This window comes from Marmota marmota, unplaced genomic scaffold, assembly GCF_001458135.2.
Source record: "Marmota marmota marmota unplaced genomic scaffold, marMar, whole genome shotgun sequence".
NCBI classification, from domain to species: Eukaryota; Metazoa; Chordata; class Mammalia; order Rodentia; family Sciuridae; genus Marmota; species Marmota marmota.
In genome coordinates this window covers 3,850,330-3,866,286 of record NW_025999900.1, presented here as the reverse complement: position 1 = coordinate 3,866,286, position 15,957 = coordinate 3,850,330, and the positions used below count along the sequence as shown (strand labels likewise).

General features: G+C 38.2%; 1 protein-coding gene across 3 annotated transcripts in view; it reads right to left on the bottom strand.

The window, feature by feature from the left end:
- The window catches only part of Ppp1r36 (protein phosphatase 1 regulatory subunit 36), a 28,267-nt gene extending 13,124 nt beyond the window's left edge, over positions 1-15,143 (bottom strand). Inside the window, exons 1-6 of one of the 3 annotated variants that reach the window (XM_048798495.1) lie at positions 14,206-15,143; positions 13,515-13,579; positions 6,403-6,489; positions 5,480-5,577; positions 5,316-5,382; positions 3,063-3,161 (exon numbers count right to left, since the gene is read on the bottom strand). In XM_048798495.1, coding sequence (XP_048654452.1) covers positions 3,063-3,161; positions 5,316-5,382; positions 5,480-5,577; positions 6,403-6,489; positions 13,515-13,579; positions 14,206-14,523 — 734 coding nt within the window. In that variant the 5' untranslated portion in view covers positions 14,524-15,143. The remainder of the gene's footprint in view (positions 1-3,062; positions 3,162-5,315; positions 5,383-5,479; positions 5,578-6,402; positions 6,490-13,514; positions 13,580-14,205) is intronic. The other 2 variants (XM_048798494.1, XM_048798496.1) reach the window with 2 other exon arrangements.
- Positions 15,144-15,957: the final 814 nt, after the last annotated feature.

The window sequence follows — 15,957 nt, the reverse complement described above, 5'->3', positions numbered from 1 at the left end:
AAAAAAAAAAAAAAAAAAAGAAAAGAAAAAGAAAAATTCTATATCTGAAAAACCATTCCCTATAATGTTTCAGCCTTTTTACTTCATTCTGAAGCACTGCCTTAAACAGCCATAAACACTAAATTAATAGTTCACCTGAAATAACAAGTATATTCTTTAAAAATGCCAGGGTGCAGCTTAATGGTAGAGCATTTGACTAGCATGGCCCTGGGTTCCATTCCCAGAACTATTAAAAAAAAAAAAAAAAGTAAATGACAAGAATGACAAATTTTGCTGAAATTGATGCTTCAGTAAGAGAAAAATTTTGCTGAAATTGATGCTTCAGTAAGAGAAAAATCAGCATAATACTGTGAAATAAACATCTGAAAAGAATTTCAACTGGAGTGTGGTGGTGTACATCTGTAATCCCAGTGGCTCAGGAGGCTGAGGCAGGAGGATAGCGAGTTCAAAGCCAGCAAAAGCGAGGCATCAAGCAACTCAGTGAGACCCTTCTCTAAATAAAATATAAAAAAGGGTTGGGGATGTGGCTCAGTGGTCGAGTGCCCCTGAGTTCAATCCCCTATACCAAAAAAAAAAAAAAAAAATTTAAAGAGCTACAGAAATGATCATATTAAACCTATGAGATTTAACCCAGGCACCAAAATATGCAACCTTAACCACTGTAATAAATTACCCCTTAATAGCTAAAGTCAAGTCATTTACTTCATGGAAAGTTGTGCCACCATTAAAAATCATAAAGGAGATCATAACTTGAAAAATGTTTATGGTACAGTGTTTATAAACTCAGGCAAAATTGTGTCTTGTTCAGAGCTATAAATCTTGATTCTGAATGGATGAACTCTGGAAACAGACCCATAGTTGATCAATAGAAGGTGCTGGGTGTGGTTAAGCACAGGCTTTTGAGTTAGACCTGGGTTCTAGCCTCATCTCTACTACTTAGTAGGTATGTCATTTCAACAAATTACTTCACCTCTCTGAGCCTTAATGTTTTCATCTTTAAATGGGGAATAGCTTTCTTTTTCTGGAATTAGGGCTTTTAACCATCTAGTATCATCTAAATGCATCTCCCCCTGCCCTTGGCTACACAATTTACTTTGCTGTATTTTTAAAAAATTTTTTAAATTTTAATTTGTTATATATGACAACCAAAGACATACAATTCATATTACCCATATACAGCACAATTTTTCATATCTCTGGTTGTACACAAAAGTAGAGTCACAATCTTCGTGTCTTCATACATGTACTTAGGGTAATGATGACCATCGCATTCCACCATCTTTCCTACCCCTCTGCCCACTCCCTTCCACACCCTCCCCTTTTCCCCTTTGCCCTCTCTAGAGTTCATTTAATCCCCCCACACACACACAATGCATCTTTGACATCTTTCTCCATTTCTTTCTGCCCTCCTCTCACAGGATGCAAGCTTTCTTCCCAAGTGCGACCACTGGGTTAAGAGAAGACACTATCTCGTTTATTTCTGTGCAACACTGTGAATTAGGCACTATCATTATCCCTATGCTAGTTGGACTGAAATCAATTTTTTTTCTGTGCTGATATCACATTGCAATCTATGTTTAATTCTAAATAATAAGTAAATGGACTGACTACTGGAAAGCCTGAAAATGAAAGGTTATAATGCTTTTTTAGAATCAAACCCCAGAATCAATCATTTTAAGGCCTACTTTGCTTTTGCTCATTTCTGTAATTGATTCCTTCTAAGAAACAGTCTTACACCTCCATGTTCTAAAGAGTTTTCATGCATTTTAAAAATAACTAAGGAATCTTTCTTTTCTGTTACCTGTTAATTAAGATATAAAACAAATTTATTTGCTAGATTAGCAATAAGCCTCAAAATTAGAAAAGACCATACAAAATAAGCCAAAATACCACCAAAGTCTAATAAGTTTCTACTTGGGAATAGTAAGAATCCTTGTACCTTCGAAGCTCACACTTGCTTTAGCCCTTTTGCTTGCTACCATAGAAACACTGCATGCTCTGGCTGTCTTACTGTGAAAGGTTGCCCTGAAACAACACCCGCATTGCACATTATGATAGCTTTACGGTAGCAGCAGTGTTTGAATTATTTATTTGATCCTTTACAAAACTGCTATCCAGAAACTATTTCTCTATCCATAAAATGTTTTTCAAACTGCTTGATTATATACAGGAGTTTTGCATTTCAAAATACTCTGTAGCAACTTAATGGCTCTATTCAACATTCCTAACAGCTAAGTCACTGGGTTGGTTCCACATGTACGAGGAGGGCAGCTGGGCACTTGGAAAGTTCCATGCTTGTGAAAGGTCATGGCCAAGTCTGCAAGGCATTGTTCTGCTGTGGACTCCAAGTTCCCAGAGCTTGCTCCTGGGTGTATATCTCTAAGCCACCTCTGTGTAAAGCAATTAAGTTCTTTACAAGTAGCCTAAGAAAGTTTGGGGTTTTTTCCTGTGATGTCATTTTGGCCAAATCTGTTATTTAAAAAAAAAAAATCTTAACTTTTTTATTAGATGCTTACAAACCCTTTAGCAAGAACTTTTGTTAGCATATAAAGCATAACAAAATAAATCTATTTCTGCACTACTGGATATGGTAGTTACTAACTACATGTGGCTGTTGAGCATTTAATGTGGCTAGTTTCAATTGAGATATATTGTAAGTATAAAAGACACCAGGCTTCAAAGACTTATTTCATAAAAAAAGTAAAATATCTCATTAATCACTTCCTAGTATTGACTACTTGTTATAATAATATTTTCCATTCATAGGGTTAAATAAAATAACTGTTAAAACTAATTTAACCTGCATCTTTTAAAAATATGGTTACTAAAATTTTTTAAATTACTAATGTGGCTTTCATTAAATCTCATTATTGGGTACTGTTATTCTTTATTAGTTGGAATATTTTGTTGTACGGAATACCCATTATTCAATGAGCTTTAAAAACAGGAAAAATTCTCCCATGTACACCCAAAAGATTTTTAAAATTCCATTATCTCTTCACCTTAGATAAAAGTTACTTTTAAACTGGCTATGATAAAAAGCACTTACAGAACTTACTTACACCATATAGCTTTGGGGCTTCTTTTCCAGCGAGTTTTTTTCCAAGTAATGAGATAAATAGTACAATAATGCCATGAGGAAATTGTCAAGATTCTTATTTCTATGAAGAAATTTAGAAAACAGAAAGAAATCAACACTAACCTATTTCAAATATGAGGTTTTTCATAAAAAATCTGGGCATAGGACATGAGTAGAAATACATGTTAACATGCCTATCACACAACTAATTTACTTACCATTTAAGATTCTATTACACTACTGAAAGTTAAGAAATTCACTTTTTATATAAAAAAAAAGATTTATTTTTGGAAAGTCAGACACTAAATTCTTTTTGTTTCTTTTGTACTGGGAATTGAACCCAGGGATGCTCTTCCATTCAGCTACATTCCCAGTCCTTTTTTTTATTTTTTATTTTGAGACAGGTCTCACTAATTTGCTGACACTGGCCTCAAACTTGCAATCCTCCTGCCTCTACCTCCCAAGTCCCTGGGATTACAGGCTCCATTGTGCCTGACTACTAAATTCTTACAGTTGTGCTTATTAATTAAATTTTTAAGAAGTTCTTACTATACAAGTAATATATATCCATTGTTTAAAAAATGTACAGAAATTGGGGCTGAGGCTGTAGCTCAGTGGTAGAGAGCCTGCCTCGCACGAGTGAGGCACTGGGTTCGATCCTCAGCACCACATAAAAATAAATAAAGATATTGTGTCCAAGTACAACTAAAACATTTTTTATTATTGTTCAAAACATTACAATGCTCTTGACATATCATATTTCATACATTTGATTCAAGTGGGGAACTAAAATATTTTTTTTAAATGTACAGAAATGTATAAAGTAAAATATTCTCTCTTCTATCCTACTCCCTCGTGGTGACCGCTATTAAGTCTTTGGAATGAATTCTTCCTAAACCTTCTAAAGCATAGGTGTTTACATATAACATCCTCCCCCACCAATATGTATACATATGTATAAATATATGCCTTAAAGTGTTTTTTTTCTATAGACATGATTTATTGCCACTTGCTTTTGTCACTTACATGTGTAGTGTGGACCTCTTTCTATGATGCTATGTATAGATGTCCCTTATTCTTTTAAACAGCTGAATATTCTCTCTTAAATTACTTAACTAGTCTTCTGTTGAAGGATATTGATGTCTTTTTAAAATATTATAGACAGAAGTGAAATTGTTAGAACACAGTACACAAGCATATTAAATTTTCATGTTTTGCTCTCCAAAAAGAATGCACAGATTTACAATGCTATCTCATTTTTCAATTAGAAGGTATTGTTTTCTTTATATTTTTATCAGACTTTTACTACCTTCTTTCTAGCCCCCAAAGGACATTCTTACTCTGACATGCTTTCTTTTAACTGCACCTTTAGAGCAGGATGAAGGTGACTATTACAGATTTTTTTGTCAAGATATTAATAACTACTTATCTAACTTTGGGTTTCCCCAGAAAAAGATCCTGAAGCAAAGAACTGAGAGTAAGCAGATAATGGAGGACGTGATCTTAGGAAACATCCTATGGAGAGTGGAAATGAAATAGGAAAAGGAAGGAAGCCAGTGAATGGGGTGTTATCACCGTGAACTAGTATAATTCAGTTCTGCAGGGGCTCTGGGAGGTTGTATAGAAAATATCATATAGAAAACAACTCTAAGGAGTTGTCCTGCTTGCCAAGGTCAGTGCTCGGGCCAAGTGGGCCCCTGAAGTGGAGCAAGACCTGAGGGAAGAGTCTCAGGTATTCATCACAAGCAACCTGCACTGGAAATCTGAGGGGATGTAGGAGAAGTGCCTATAGCATTGGGTGCCCGACTCTAATAGACCAGTCATATGTGCAGATGCCAAGAGAAGCCCAGGCACAGACAGCCATAGCAAGGAGACACTATTCTTAATTTTGTAGCTAAGGGAACTGATGTTTTGAAAAATCAAGAAACATTCTACAGTAAATGGGTACATTCTGTGAATGGTATATAAATATAGTGCAGTCTGCATGGAACTCTGGCAACATGCACTCTGTACTCCTTGCCTTGGGACTTTGTTGGGGTTTCCTGTGGGCTCCTGTGACTTTTGGATTCCTCTGCCAGACTTTTTGATTTCAGTCTTTGTGACTGAGTGATGAGTTGATGGTTTACATAGAACCTGCTTCCTGCTGTTTCTCTAAAAATCAGATCTATCAGCACTTATCAGATGAAATTACTGCAAAGTAAAGGGGAAAAGACAATGTCTTGAAAGCATTACACACCTCATAAACGTTGTAAAAGAACAGATCTTCTGCATCTCAGTATCTTGTAGCAAAAGCAAAGCAACAACTGAAAGGAGAGAAGATGGGTAATTGAAAGAGAGACAAAGTGCTGCCTTAGAGGTTCATACCAGGTAGTGTGTAAGAAGGAGGGAACAGCTACTCACACTTAACATCATCCAGTGTAACGTTGCCCTGCTGACCTCGTTTCTCTAAGGCTTTCGCTGACTTATCCTCTCTTGAAGAGAGCCTTTTATCTGTCAACCTGTTTTGGAACAACAGCATGTAGTAGTGTTTTTTTGTTGTTGTTTGTTCGTTTATTTTTTGGTACCAGGGATTGAACCCAAGGGCATTTAACCACTTAGCCATATCCCCAGCCTTTTTTATTTTGAAACAGGGTCTCACTAAGTTGCTAAGGCTGGCCTTCAACTTGCAATCCTCTTACCTCAGCTCTTGAGCCACTGGGATTACAAGTGTGCACCACCATGCCCAGCCCCTAGTGTTTTAAAAGGTTTTAGTTGTATCTACTCTATCTTGCAGTGTGTGAATCATTTACTATAAAGTAAGGAGATCCTCAGAGTTATGCATGGGTTTCATTTAATGAAATATCATTTGGGGATGTGTCTTATTAAACATTATATTTATTGTGCTAGATGTAAAAGGAATATACACTGTCTGATATAAAATGTACACATAGGGCTGGGGATGTGATGCAGTGGTAGAGTTAGTTGCCCAGCATGTGCAAGGCCCTGTTCAACCCCTAATATCATATGTACGGTACACACACACACACACACACACACATATTCCATCCAAAAGAGATCATTTCAATCATCTATTTCTGGATAGTTACAATATTCAGATTAAAAGAAAACTAAAAAATTGAAATGTACTAACAGCCAAGTTATTTCAGATACATTTATAGGGATGATTTGTAACTCCCACTATAATTCTGAGGTAGTGCCTCATTTTTCCTTTATTGGTACTGCATTTCAGTCTGAGATAATGGAACTTAGAGTTTGTAAAGACTTAAATGATTCCACTGAGAGGCACCATTGGCAGAACTGGCATGGATGAGAAGTGAAACCACCTTTCTGAAGCAGGGCCATCAATTTCAGCAAAGTGAACGGCTTTGCCTTTCTTTCCTTTTTCCTTGAGTTCTACTGAAGATATAAAACTGCAATAGAAATGAGATGATTAGTAACTTGATGTTTTCCCAGGGAAAAACTAATCACATCATGATCATAACTCATACAACCTTAGGATGGCATATATTATGAGCAGAGGCCAAATATTTTTGGGCACAACAGTGTTCCGTTTATGTATTTATACACAGAATGATTAAAACTTCAGATTTTACATTAGGCTCTCAGCCTCAGCAGCCTCCACAATACTACCATACACAAAAATTTCTATCTAAAAATCTTGTAGTAACTTCTCAAGAAGCAGAAACCTCACTAAGTTTGGAGGGATTTTAAAAATTTATCGAGTACTTGTTATGGGCCAGATGCTTTTAGGAACAATCTTATTTATTTATTTATTTTTGGTACTGGAGATTGAACCCAGTAGCACTTTACCACTGAGCTACATCCCCAGTCCTTTTTATTTTTAATTTTGAGACAAGGTCTTGCTAAGTTGCTTAGGACCTTGTTAAGTTGCTGAGGCTGGCTTTGAACTTGATCCTATTGCCACAGCCTCCCTAGTCGCTGGGATTACAGGCATGTGCCCATGCCAGGCAGCACAATCTCATTTAATCCTCATAGCAACTCTATGAGAAAAATAATATTAACACCATTTTTATATCTGGGAAAAACTGAAGCTTAGAAAGAGATTAAGTAACTTGATTGAGATCACATAATAAATGGCAAAGCCAGGATGGGCACCCAGGTTCTCTAGCCACAGAGCTATGGGCTTAGCCACCAGGCAATCCTGCCCCCAAGAAGTCATCTTGGTAATTTTGAACCCCTCTCAAGAACTTGCCTGTCTCCAGGAAGTTTTCAGAACCCTTTACTTGACTCAGGGTTTCCTTACAGGCAGTATAAGACTTATTAGGCAGTAATGGATCTAATTAACAAGAGACCTCAAAAAACAACAAGTTTATACTGAGGCCCCTGAGACTTTTGTCAGCAATTGCTGACAGTGAACATGAGATGGTATCTGATTACAGCCAATGCACGCCCTCAGAATATCAGCAAATGCTAACAGGAAAATAGAAGTCTTTCAAAGATCAGTAGGATATGGTTCCTACCTTAGAGAGAATATATTTTCCACAACTGTGGTGTTTGCTACATACATTGGTTTGGTGGCCCAGTGCGGGTTATGAATTGCTTTTCTGCTTGGAAACAATATGGCATTGATAACCCAACCAGTAGCTTTATCTCTGCCCAAAGTTGTATGTGCCTCTATTAAGCTGAAATGTAGATAGAGTAATGGAAGTACTTTTCCCCCAGTTTTAGTCATTCTCTAAAGATGAATATCAATCATATAGATCCTTATTGCCTCCTTATCAAATCTCAGCAAGGAATTATTTTGGAGGAATACCTCCCCAGCAGTTTGGCCAACCTCCTAATGTCCTGTTGTATCATATGTCAGCTCCAAAAAGTGAGTACATGATGTCACCTCAAGAGAATGGATTACTTGTATTTTTCCACCTTTCTTTTCCTTTCCTTTTTGAAGACACTGGCACCATACTGGCCAATGGATGATTTCCACGCTTTTCATTCTTTCTGATGTTCCTCTTATCATTGGTCTCCAAGGATTGGGATCATGGGGGAGGGTGTACTGAGTTATTAGGGTGGGGGAAAGGCAAGAAAAATAAATAAGTTTAAGAATACCAATTGTTAATGGTGGCTATTCCAATGAGGGGTGGAGGGCTGGGGCAGAGACGAGATAGTGGTAAAGAAATCTGTCTTCCACATCTGTATGTTTCTGCATTATTTGAATAGTTTAATAATAAGAAGGTATATTTATTACCTGTATAACTAAATCTTTCAACTCCTCTACATGCTTACTGACTCACCTACTGTCCTAATCTCTCTATTCTGTTAGAATTCATCTAGGTCCTACCCCCTCCCTCTAAGATTATCCACCTAATTGGAATCTTGCTCCTCAGTGTTCCCATGGGAGGAGCTTTCTAGAGCAGAAATGCAGCCCATGTACTCAGTAAGGGTTCCTGGACAAGCCTGCCACCTCTGCAGCTTCTACTCCAACCACTGCCCACTCAGATATGTTCAGACTTTAATAAGAAATCAGCACCTATATTTCCACTGAACCCAAACACTAACTCTGGCCATAAAATATACAAAGGTCTATTTTCCTCCACCTTAGTACTACTGTCCCTAATAGCAGGACACTTAAGGTAACCTAAGGTTTGCCAAACTGAGTTACTAAAACTTGAAACAGCTTCACCACAAAAGGGCTGTCCCTATCTATTCTTCATCATATTCCTTTCTACATATCCTCAAACTGTCCCAGAATGTATGTGTGTAGGCCACATAATCTCTACTTGGGGTATTTAATTTTTGTTTTAAATTGAGTTGTAACTTATAAGTACTAAAGCAAGGGGCTGGGGATGTAGCTCAAGCAGTAGCGTGCTCGCCTGGCATGCGTGCGGCCTGGGTTCGACCCTCAGCACCACATACAAAGATGTTGTGTCCGCCCAAAACTAAAAAAAAATAAATAAATATTAAAAATTAAAAAAAAAAAAAAAAAAAAGTACTAAAGCAAATAAATCCTAAGTATACCAGTAAGATTGGCCGCCATTATGAAGTCAAACAACAAGTGCTGGCGAGGATGTGGGGAAAAGGGTACACTTGTACATTGCTGGTGGGACTGCAAATTGGTGCAGCCAATTTGGAAAGCAGTATGGAGATTTCTTGGTAAGCTGGGAATGGAACCACCATTTGACCCAGCTATTCCCCTTCTAGGTCTATTCCCTAAAGACCTAAAAAGAGCATGCTACAGGGATACTGCTACATCGATGTTCATAGCAGCACAATTCACAATAGCAAGACTGTGGAACCAACCTAGATGCCCTTCAATAGATGAATNGGGGGGATAGTAGAGGATAGGAAAGGCAGCAGAATACAACAGACACTAGTATGGCAATATGTAAATCAATGGATGTGTAACTGATGTGATTCTGCAATTTGTATACGGGGTAAAAATGGGAGTTCATAACCCACTTGAATCAAAGTGTGAAATATGATATATCAAGAACTATGTAATGTTTTGAACAACCAACAATAAAAAATTAAAAAAAAATCCTAAGTATAAAGCGTGATCAAGTTTTTAATATGTATATACCCACGTAACTACCACCAACACATAAAAACCATTTCCAGTACATGGGCAGGTTCCCTTGTACTGTCCCCCACTATGTGCCATCTGATAATACCCCTAAAGGTAACTGCTATTTTTTTACTTCTATCATGGCAATTCCTTTTGTTTTAAAAAGTTTTACACACATATAACCATTCATTCAACCATTTACTTTTTCATTGGGGGGCTTTGGTGTTTGGGGGGTATTTATTTATTTTTGGTACTGGGGATTGAACCCAGGGGCATTTAACTACTGAGTTGCATCCCCAGCCCTTTTTCATTTTGAGACAGGGTCTAGCTAAGATGGTGAGGCTGGGGCTGGGGATGTGGCTCAAGTGGTAGCGCGCTCGCCTGGCATGCGTGCGGCCCGGGTTCGATCCTCAGCACCACATACAAACAAAGATGTTGTGTCCACCGAAAAATAAATAAATAAATATTAAAAAAAAAAAAGATGGTGAGGCTGGCCTAGAACTCGCTTGAGGCTCCTGCCTCAGCCTCCCAAATCACTGGGATTATAGGCATGTCCCACTGTGCCCAGCAGTATTTACACTTTGTATCTAGCCTTTTTGGGACAATATTATACCATGTGACTTAGATATTATTTTTTAATACATTTAATCAACATATAGTAACTGGGGTACAGTGTGATATTTCAATACATTTATATAATATCATGATCAAATCAAGGTAACTGGTGTATCTATCACCTTAAACAATTATTACTTCTTTGTGTTGGGTACAATTATAAACCTCTCTAGCTTTTAAAAAATAGACAATTAATTACAACCAATATTTTAAGTCATACCATCTCTAAAACTAGGGGAAATCAAATCAAGTCATATTTTAATAACAATTTGGTAACAAAAGAAACTTTAGCTTGTGAATATGAATAATTTATAAATATGAAAAACTATGAAACTGATTATCTGTAAGTTTATTAGTAGGCTCAAATATAAAATAGTGCTACCTGGATTAGCACTGAAGATTAGTTTGAAAAGTACTGCTAACTGGGCTGGGATTGTAGCTCAGCAGTAGAGTGCTCACCTAGCATGTGTGAGGCCCTGGGTTCGATCCTCAGCATCCCTTAATAATAAATAAATAAAGGTATGATGTCCAACTACAACTAAAAAGAGTAAATATTTTTTAAAAATACTGCCAATTAACTTCATTTATACAGAAGTTCAGTAAGTATGGTACAATTTTCATTAAAGAGGGCTAAGATGGCCTTTATTTATATTTATTTTATTTTTCATTATTGAAGATCAAACCCAGGACTTCACATGTGCTAGACAAGCCCTCTACCACTGAGTTACATCTCCTTACAGCTCTTGTGTAATTTACATCTTACAAAAGGGCTGTCCCTATCTATTCTTCATCATGTTCCTTTCTACACCTCCTCAAACTGTCCCAGAATGTATGTGCATAGGCCACATAATTTTTTAAATTTTGAGACAAGTTCTTGCTAAATTGCCCAGGCTGGCCTCAAATCTGGGATTTTCCTGCCTCAGCCTCCTGAAGCACTATGTCACTACCTAAGATAGTCCTTAAATATACATGAAGAGGGCTGGGGATGTAGTTCAGTGTAGAGTACCTGCCTAGCATGGTAGGTTTGATCCCCAGCACCTATATATGTCTATATCTACATATAGATACATAGTGATATACATATGGTATGAAGAATAGATATGTATATCTGTATGTATCTATATGTAGATGAAGGCAAATATAGGAAAATTTTAGACCCACATTCTATTTTGATTCCTGTGACTAGTCTTTCATTTAATACCACAGCTGTCTCACAGTCACCAAGTGTAATGCTTTAGAAGCTGCCAAACAGAATCTTCTATGACATTTCTGAGGGAAAAAAAAGCAAAACTAAAATTACTACTTTGGACATAAAAGATTCCTTAATCCTGGAACAAATATATTCTATGAAACTTAATTTTGATGCTAATAAAATGTGAAGCCTTTTAATTATTTGTTTGACCTCCATGTCATTATATTTATAATGTAACTATATATACTTAGCAAAGTTCTTCCTGGCCTCCAGCCCCATTTGTCCAACAGCTGAAGAGTCATATTCATGTGAGCATGTCATAGCAAACTCAAACACACATTTGTGTCTTTTAATCTGTATTTGAGTGAAGGGCAAGCCTAGCCACTCACTTTCTCCACTCAAACACCTGGGAGTCAATAAAGACACCTACTTCTCCCTCTCCTTTTATATCCAGCCACTTATATTCTATCAATTTTATCCAAACATTCTGTCAATTCCACCTCTTAAATATTTCTTTGTCCTTCACCCTTCTGTTTTTAACTGCATGGAGTTAATTCTGCTACTTACTATAACTATCTCTAATCCTGTAATCAATGGCCTTCTGATTGGTCCCCTACCTCTAGTATTCCTCCACTTGAATCCAGCTGGTTAACTGAACATCTCAATAAACATTTGTTGAGCACCCATTCTGTAAAGTTCCTGGGACATGAAGATGAGTAAGGCATTTTCTGCTGCTGAGGGGCTTACAGTCTAATAGAGGGAGAGAGCTTGTAAGTGGAAAGGGCTTTGGCATCAGACTAATTTTGGTTCAAACTATCAGTTGTGCTACTCAATGTCTATATGACTTTGCTTAATCTCACTGACCCTCTGGTTTCTTCACCAATAAAATGAGAATATTTTTAAAATTTTTTTAAAATATTTATTTTTTAGTTGTAGTTGTTTGGACACAATACCTTTATTTATTTTTATGTGGTGCTGAGGATGGAACCCAGGGTCTCTCATGTGCTAGGCGAGCACTCTACTGCTGAGCCACAACCCAGCCCCCATAAAATGAGAATATTAATGCTCACTTCACATAGCTATTTATAAGAATTAGAAAAATATGCACTAGATACACAAGTAGTGGCTAGTATTATCAGTTTAGTTATATAGTTTTAGAGTCAGTATTTATTTTTTCCATTGATAGCAGGGTACTTAACCACTGAGCAACATCCCCAGACCTTTTTTGTATTTTAATTTGAGACAGGGTCTCACTGAGTTGCTTAGTGCCTTGTTAAATTGCTGAGGCTGGCTTTGAACTCGTGATCCTCCTACCCGAGCTTCCTGAGCCACTGGGATTACAGATATGTGCCACCACTCCCAGCTAGATTCAGGATTTTAGATTAGTTTTTCTAATCTAATTATATTTCCTTATAAAATGTACCATCATTGCAGGAGGTGTAATATGATCCCACTCATGTAAAACTATTTCTATAACTTACAAAGGCAATTTTACACAGTATTAAGAATATGGACTCTGGAGCCAAACATGCATACATTTAAATCTTCTTAGTCACTTATGAGCTATGCTATTGGACCAAGTTACTTAATTTTCAAATCACTTAGCCCTTTGAAACCTCAGTTTCTTTATCTGTAAACTGGATAGCAGCTGTTTCAAAGGGTTTGTGGACTGATTAGTAGAAAGGCTGGTACATGGGAAGCAGCTGGTAAGGGTTAATTAACAGAAAGTGATGTCTGCAAGGCTGTTCAGTAAAATGATAATCTCCAGATAGTGGGACTTCACCAGATATTTATTTTATTCTCTATACTTTTTTTTCAATACAAATTGTAATGTTACATATTTGAAATTGTGGTCAAAAGAATGAGATAGAATTAGGCAATAATTCCAACTAGTAATATAAAATATCCTTTTTGTAGAATAATGCTAAATAATACTATAAAGGGAACACACTGGTTAAATATTTATTTTTCTAGCAGTAGGGAAGATATATATTCCTGTGTATTTCTTAGCTTCCAGAATCTCTATACTTTTCTACATTGCTTATTTTTTATCCCACACATATGTAATTTTATAAAACTGCTAATAAAGTTTTATTAAAATTTACCTTCTGAATTCAAGAGTTTTGGTTTCATCTTTCCAGTACCACATCCCTAACTGTAATCCTGATTGCTGCAAAATGAAATGATTGAAGCAAAAATAATTAAAAGTTCAATTTTCAAACCACATGTTACATAAACCTTTAATAACTCACACGTCTTTTTTAAACTCTAGTCAATAAAGATGTAGAATCTTAAAAGTGTATTTTTAACTTATCCTTTTTGATTGCTTTTTGGTTTGGTTTCAGTAGGAAGGGAGGGAGGGAGGGAAGAAAGTAGGAAGAGGAAAGAAGGGATGGCTCAGGAAAGGAAAGGGAGGAAGAAAGAAAATTTAAACTGCACATAACTCAAGATTCATCGGACAAAAATATTTGGGACAAAATAAATTGATGCCGAGCATGGCCACAACCTTTGACCTGAGCTGGACACAAAACAGCAGCCTGCTCAAAACCCTTCGCCCTCCGTTCCGAGGCAATCTCCAAAACCCTTTCAGGTAGTGGTAGAGAGCAACCCACCAGCCCCTCCTTGCCCCGGGTCCTATCCAGAACAGGGCTGCTTCTCTGCCCCCACCCCCGACGCTCCCCAGCTGTTGGGCTACTTTGCAACCCTCCAATCAGAGGTGGTGAGGGGGGCTTTCACGAGCATCTAAACATCTGCGTGTGGAGCCAGAATTCAATTCCTACCTACTGCTCAATGTACCTCTCTAGGTCTGTTTTTGTGGGCAAATATGCCGGTATGTTTTTGAGAACTACCGGTCCCGGAGGAAGGCGGCGACCCGCCTGTGGAGGAGGTCACGGAGCGCAGCAAAGGACGAGGGCGTGCGGGTGCCGGTAGGTTGTTGTCCCGGGCACCCGCGGAGCCTGCCACCGTCGCCCGCGGCGCCGATTGCCGATCCGGGAGAGCAGGGCCGCCTTCACCAGCCCCGGGAGAGGGGAGGACACAGGCGGTTTGTACGTCCTGCCGGGAAGGGGCCTGCTTGTCCCACCGCTTCCTCTTAGACTCGGGCAGCCGGTACATGGCTGCACCCTGGCCGCCTCACAGCGTCGCCCAGGCTACCCGCCGCGGGCGCTGGCTCACCGGACGCGGGGCGGGGTCGGGAGCTGCTTCCGCCGCGTGTCGGCGGGACTCGCGCTTCTCTCCAGGTCCCTAAAGCCCCACCCGGTGCTCCGTTAGCACCTCGCAATCTTCGCTGGATCGGTTTACTGTCTGACCCAGTAGTAAAGCTGCGCAGGACTTGAGGGCATTCCCGCGGTGATAGTACACTTCTGCGTTGTTTCAAAGCAGCAACTAAATTCCCTCCTATAGGGAAGAACTGTCTGTTCCCACCTTTCTACATTAAGTAGGTTGGACCTACGTTGATTTTGAGGTGTTGGGAGGGAAGAAGTAGTGTGGCCTAGTGAATGGGACACCAGAGATTTTCAGAACATTTCTGCCTCTTCACCAGTTGTGGAACCTAGGGTAAAACAGCTCCCATCCTGCTTCTGAAAATACCCAAATCAGGAGTTATGAAGATTTTCATAGTTGTGTGTGTAAAGCACCAGCCTTAATTAAGTACTCAAAATTAGTGTTGCTCAACTCAGAAAACGTGCTCGGTGTCAATGTGTAATTAAGTTGCTATTTTTACATATATTTTTCACTTTTCAAATCACATATCTTGTAATTTCCTTTTGCAATTGAGTTGGTATGCAGATTTTGGTTGATATTTTCCCCTTCCAACACAGAAGCAAGCAATGCAACATGATTAGGAATACCTAATAGTTTGCTATAGTTTAAATAGCATAAAAGATACTCAGTAGTTAGGATTTTTATGCTCCCATAAACTTTAAAATTGTGGCTAGAGATACCCTGCCGATTCCTACCCCTACCCTCCCATCTCACTACTTGGTGACAATTACTGATTATATCAGGATAAACTATAAAATAGTAATCATCTAGATCCATTCTGGTAGCTGTTCAGGTTGGCTCAGATATATGGAAACCCATCTATACATTGGCAGTGCTGTTTTGACACTGAGGATAGGCTTGCTTACTACCAGATGACTACCTTGAAAGGACAAGAGAAATATTCCAGATGCCAAAAGTCTTTTTTTCAAACAATGTACATAACTTGAGGTGGGGAAAACAGGGAGAAAAAAATGAAGAAAAGCTCCCCGGAAAGTCTGAGAAAGAAATCTGGATGGAATCTGGATGGAATTCAGTCATTTCACAATCATACTCAGAGTGTGGTCATTAAACTCTTCAAATTGCTCCCCCAAATGTATGAAGTTTTAATGAAAAACCAAAGATCTTATATACCATACCATAGTGTAACTCAGGCAGTGTAATATACAAAACTAAGGTAAAAAATGTTATTGACAGAGAATAAAATTATGGTATTTTCAGGTAAATGGGTAGAGTTGGAGAATATCATGCTAAGCAAAGTAAGCCAATCCCCCCAAAACAAAGACAGAA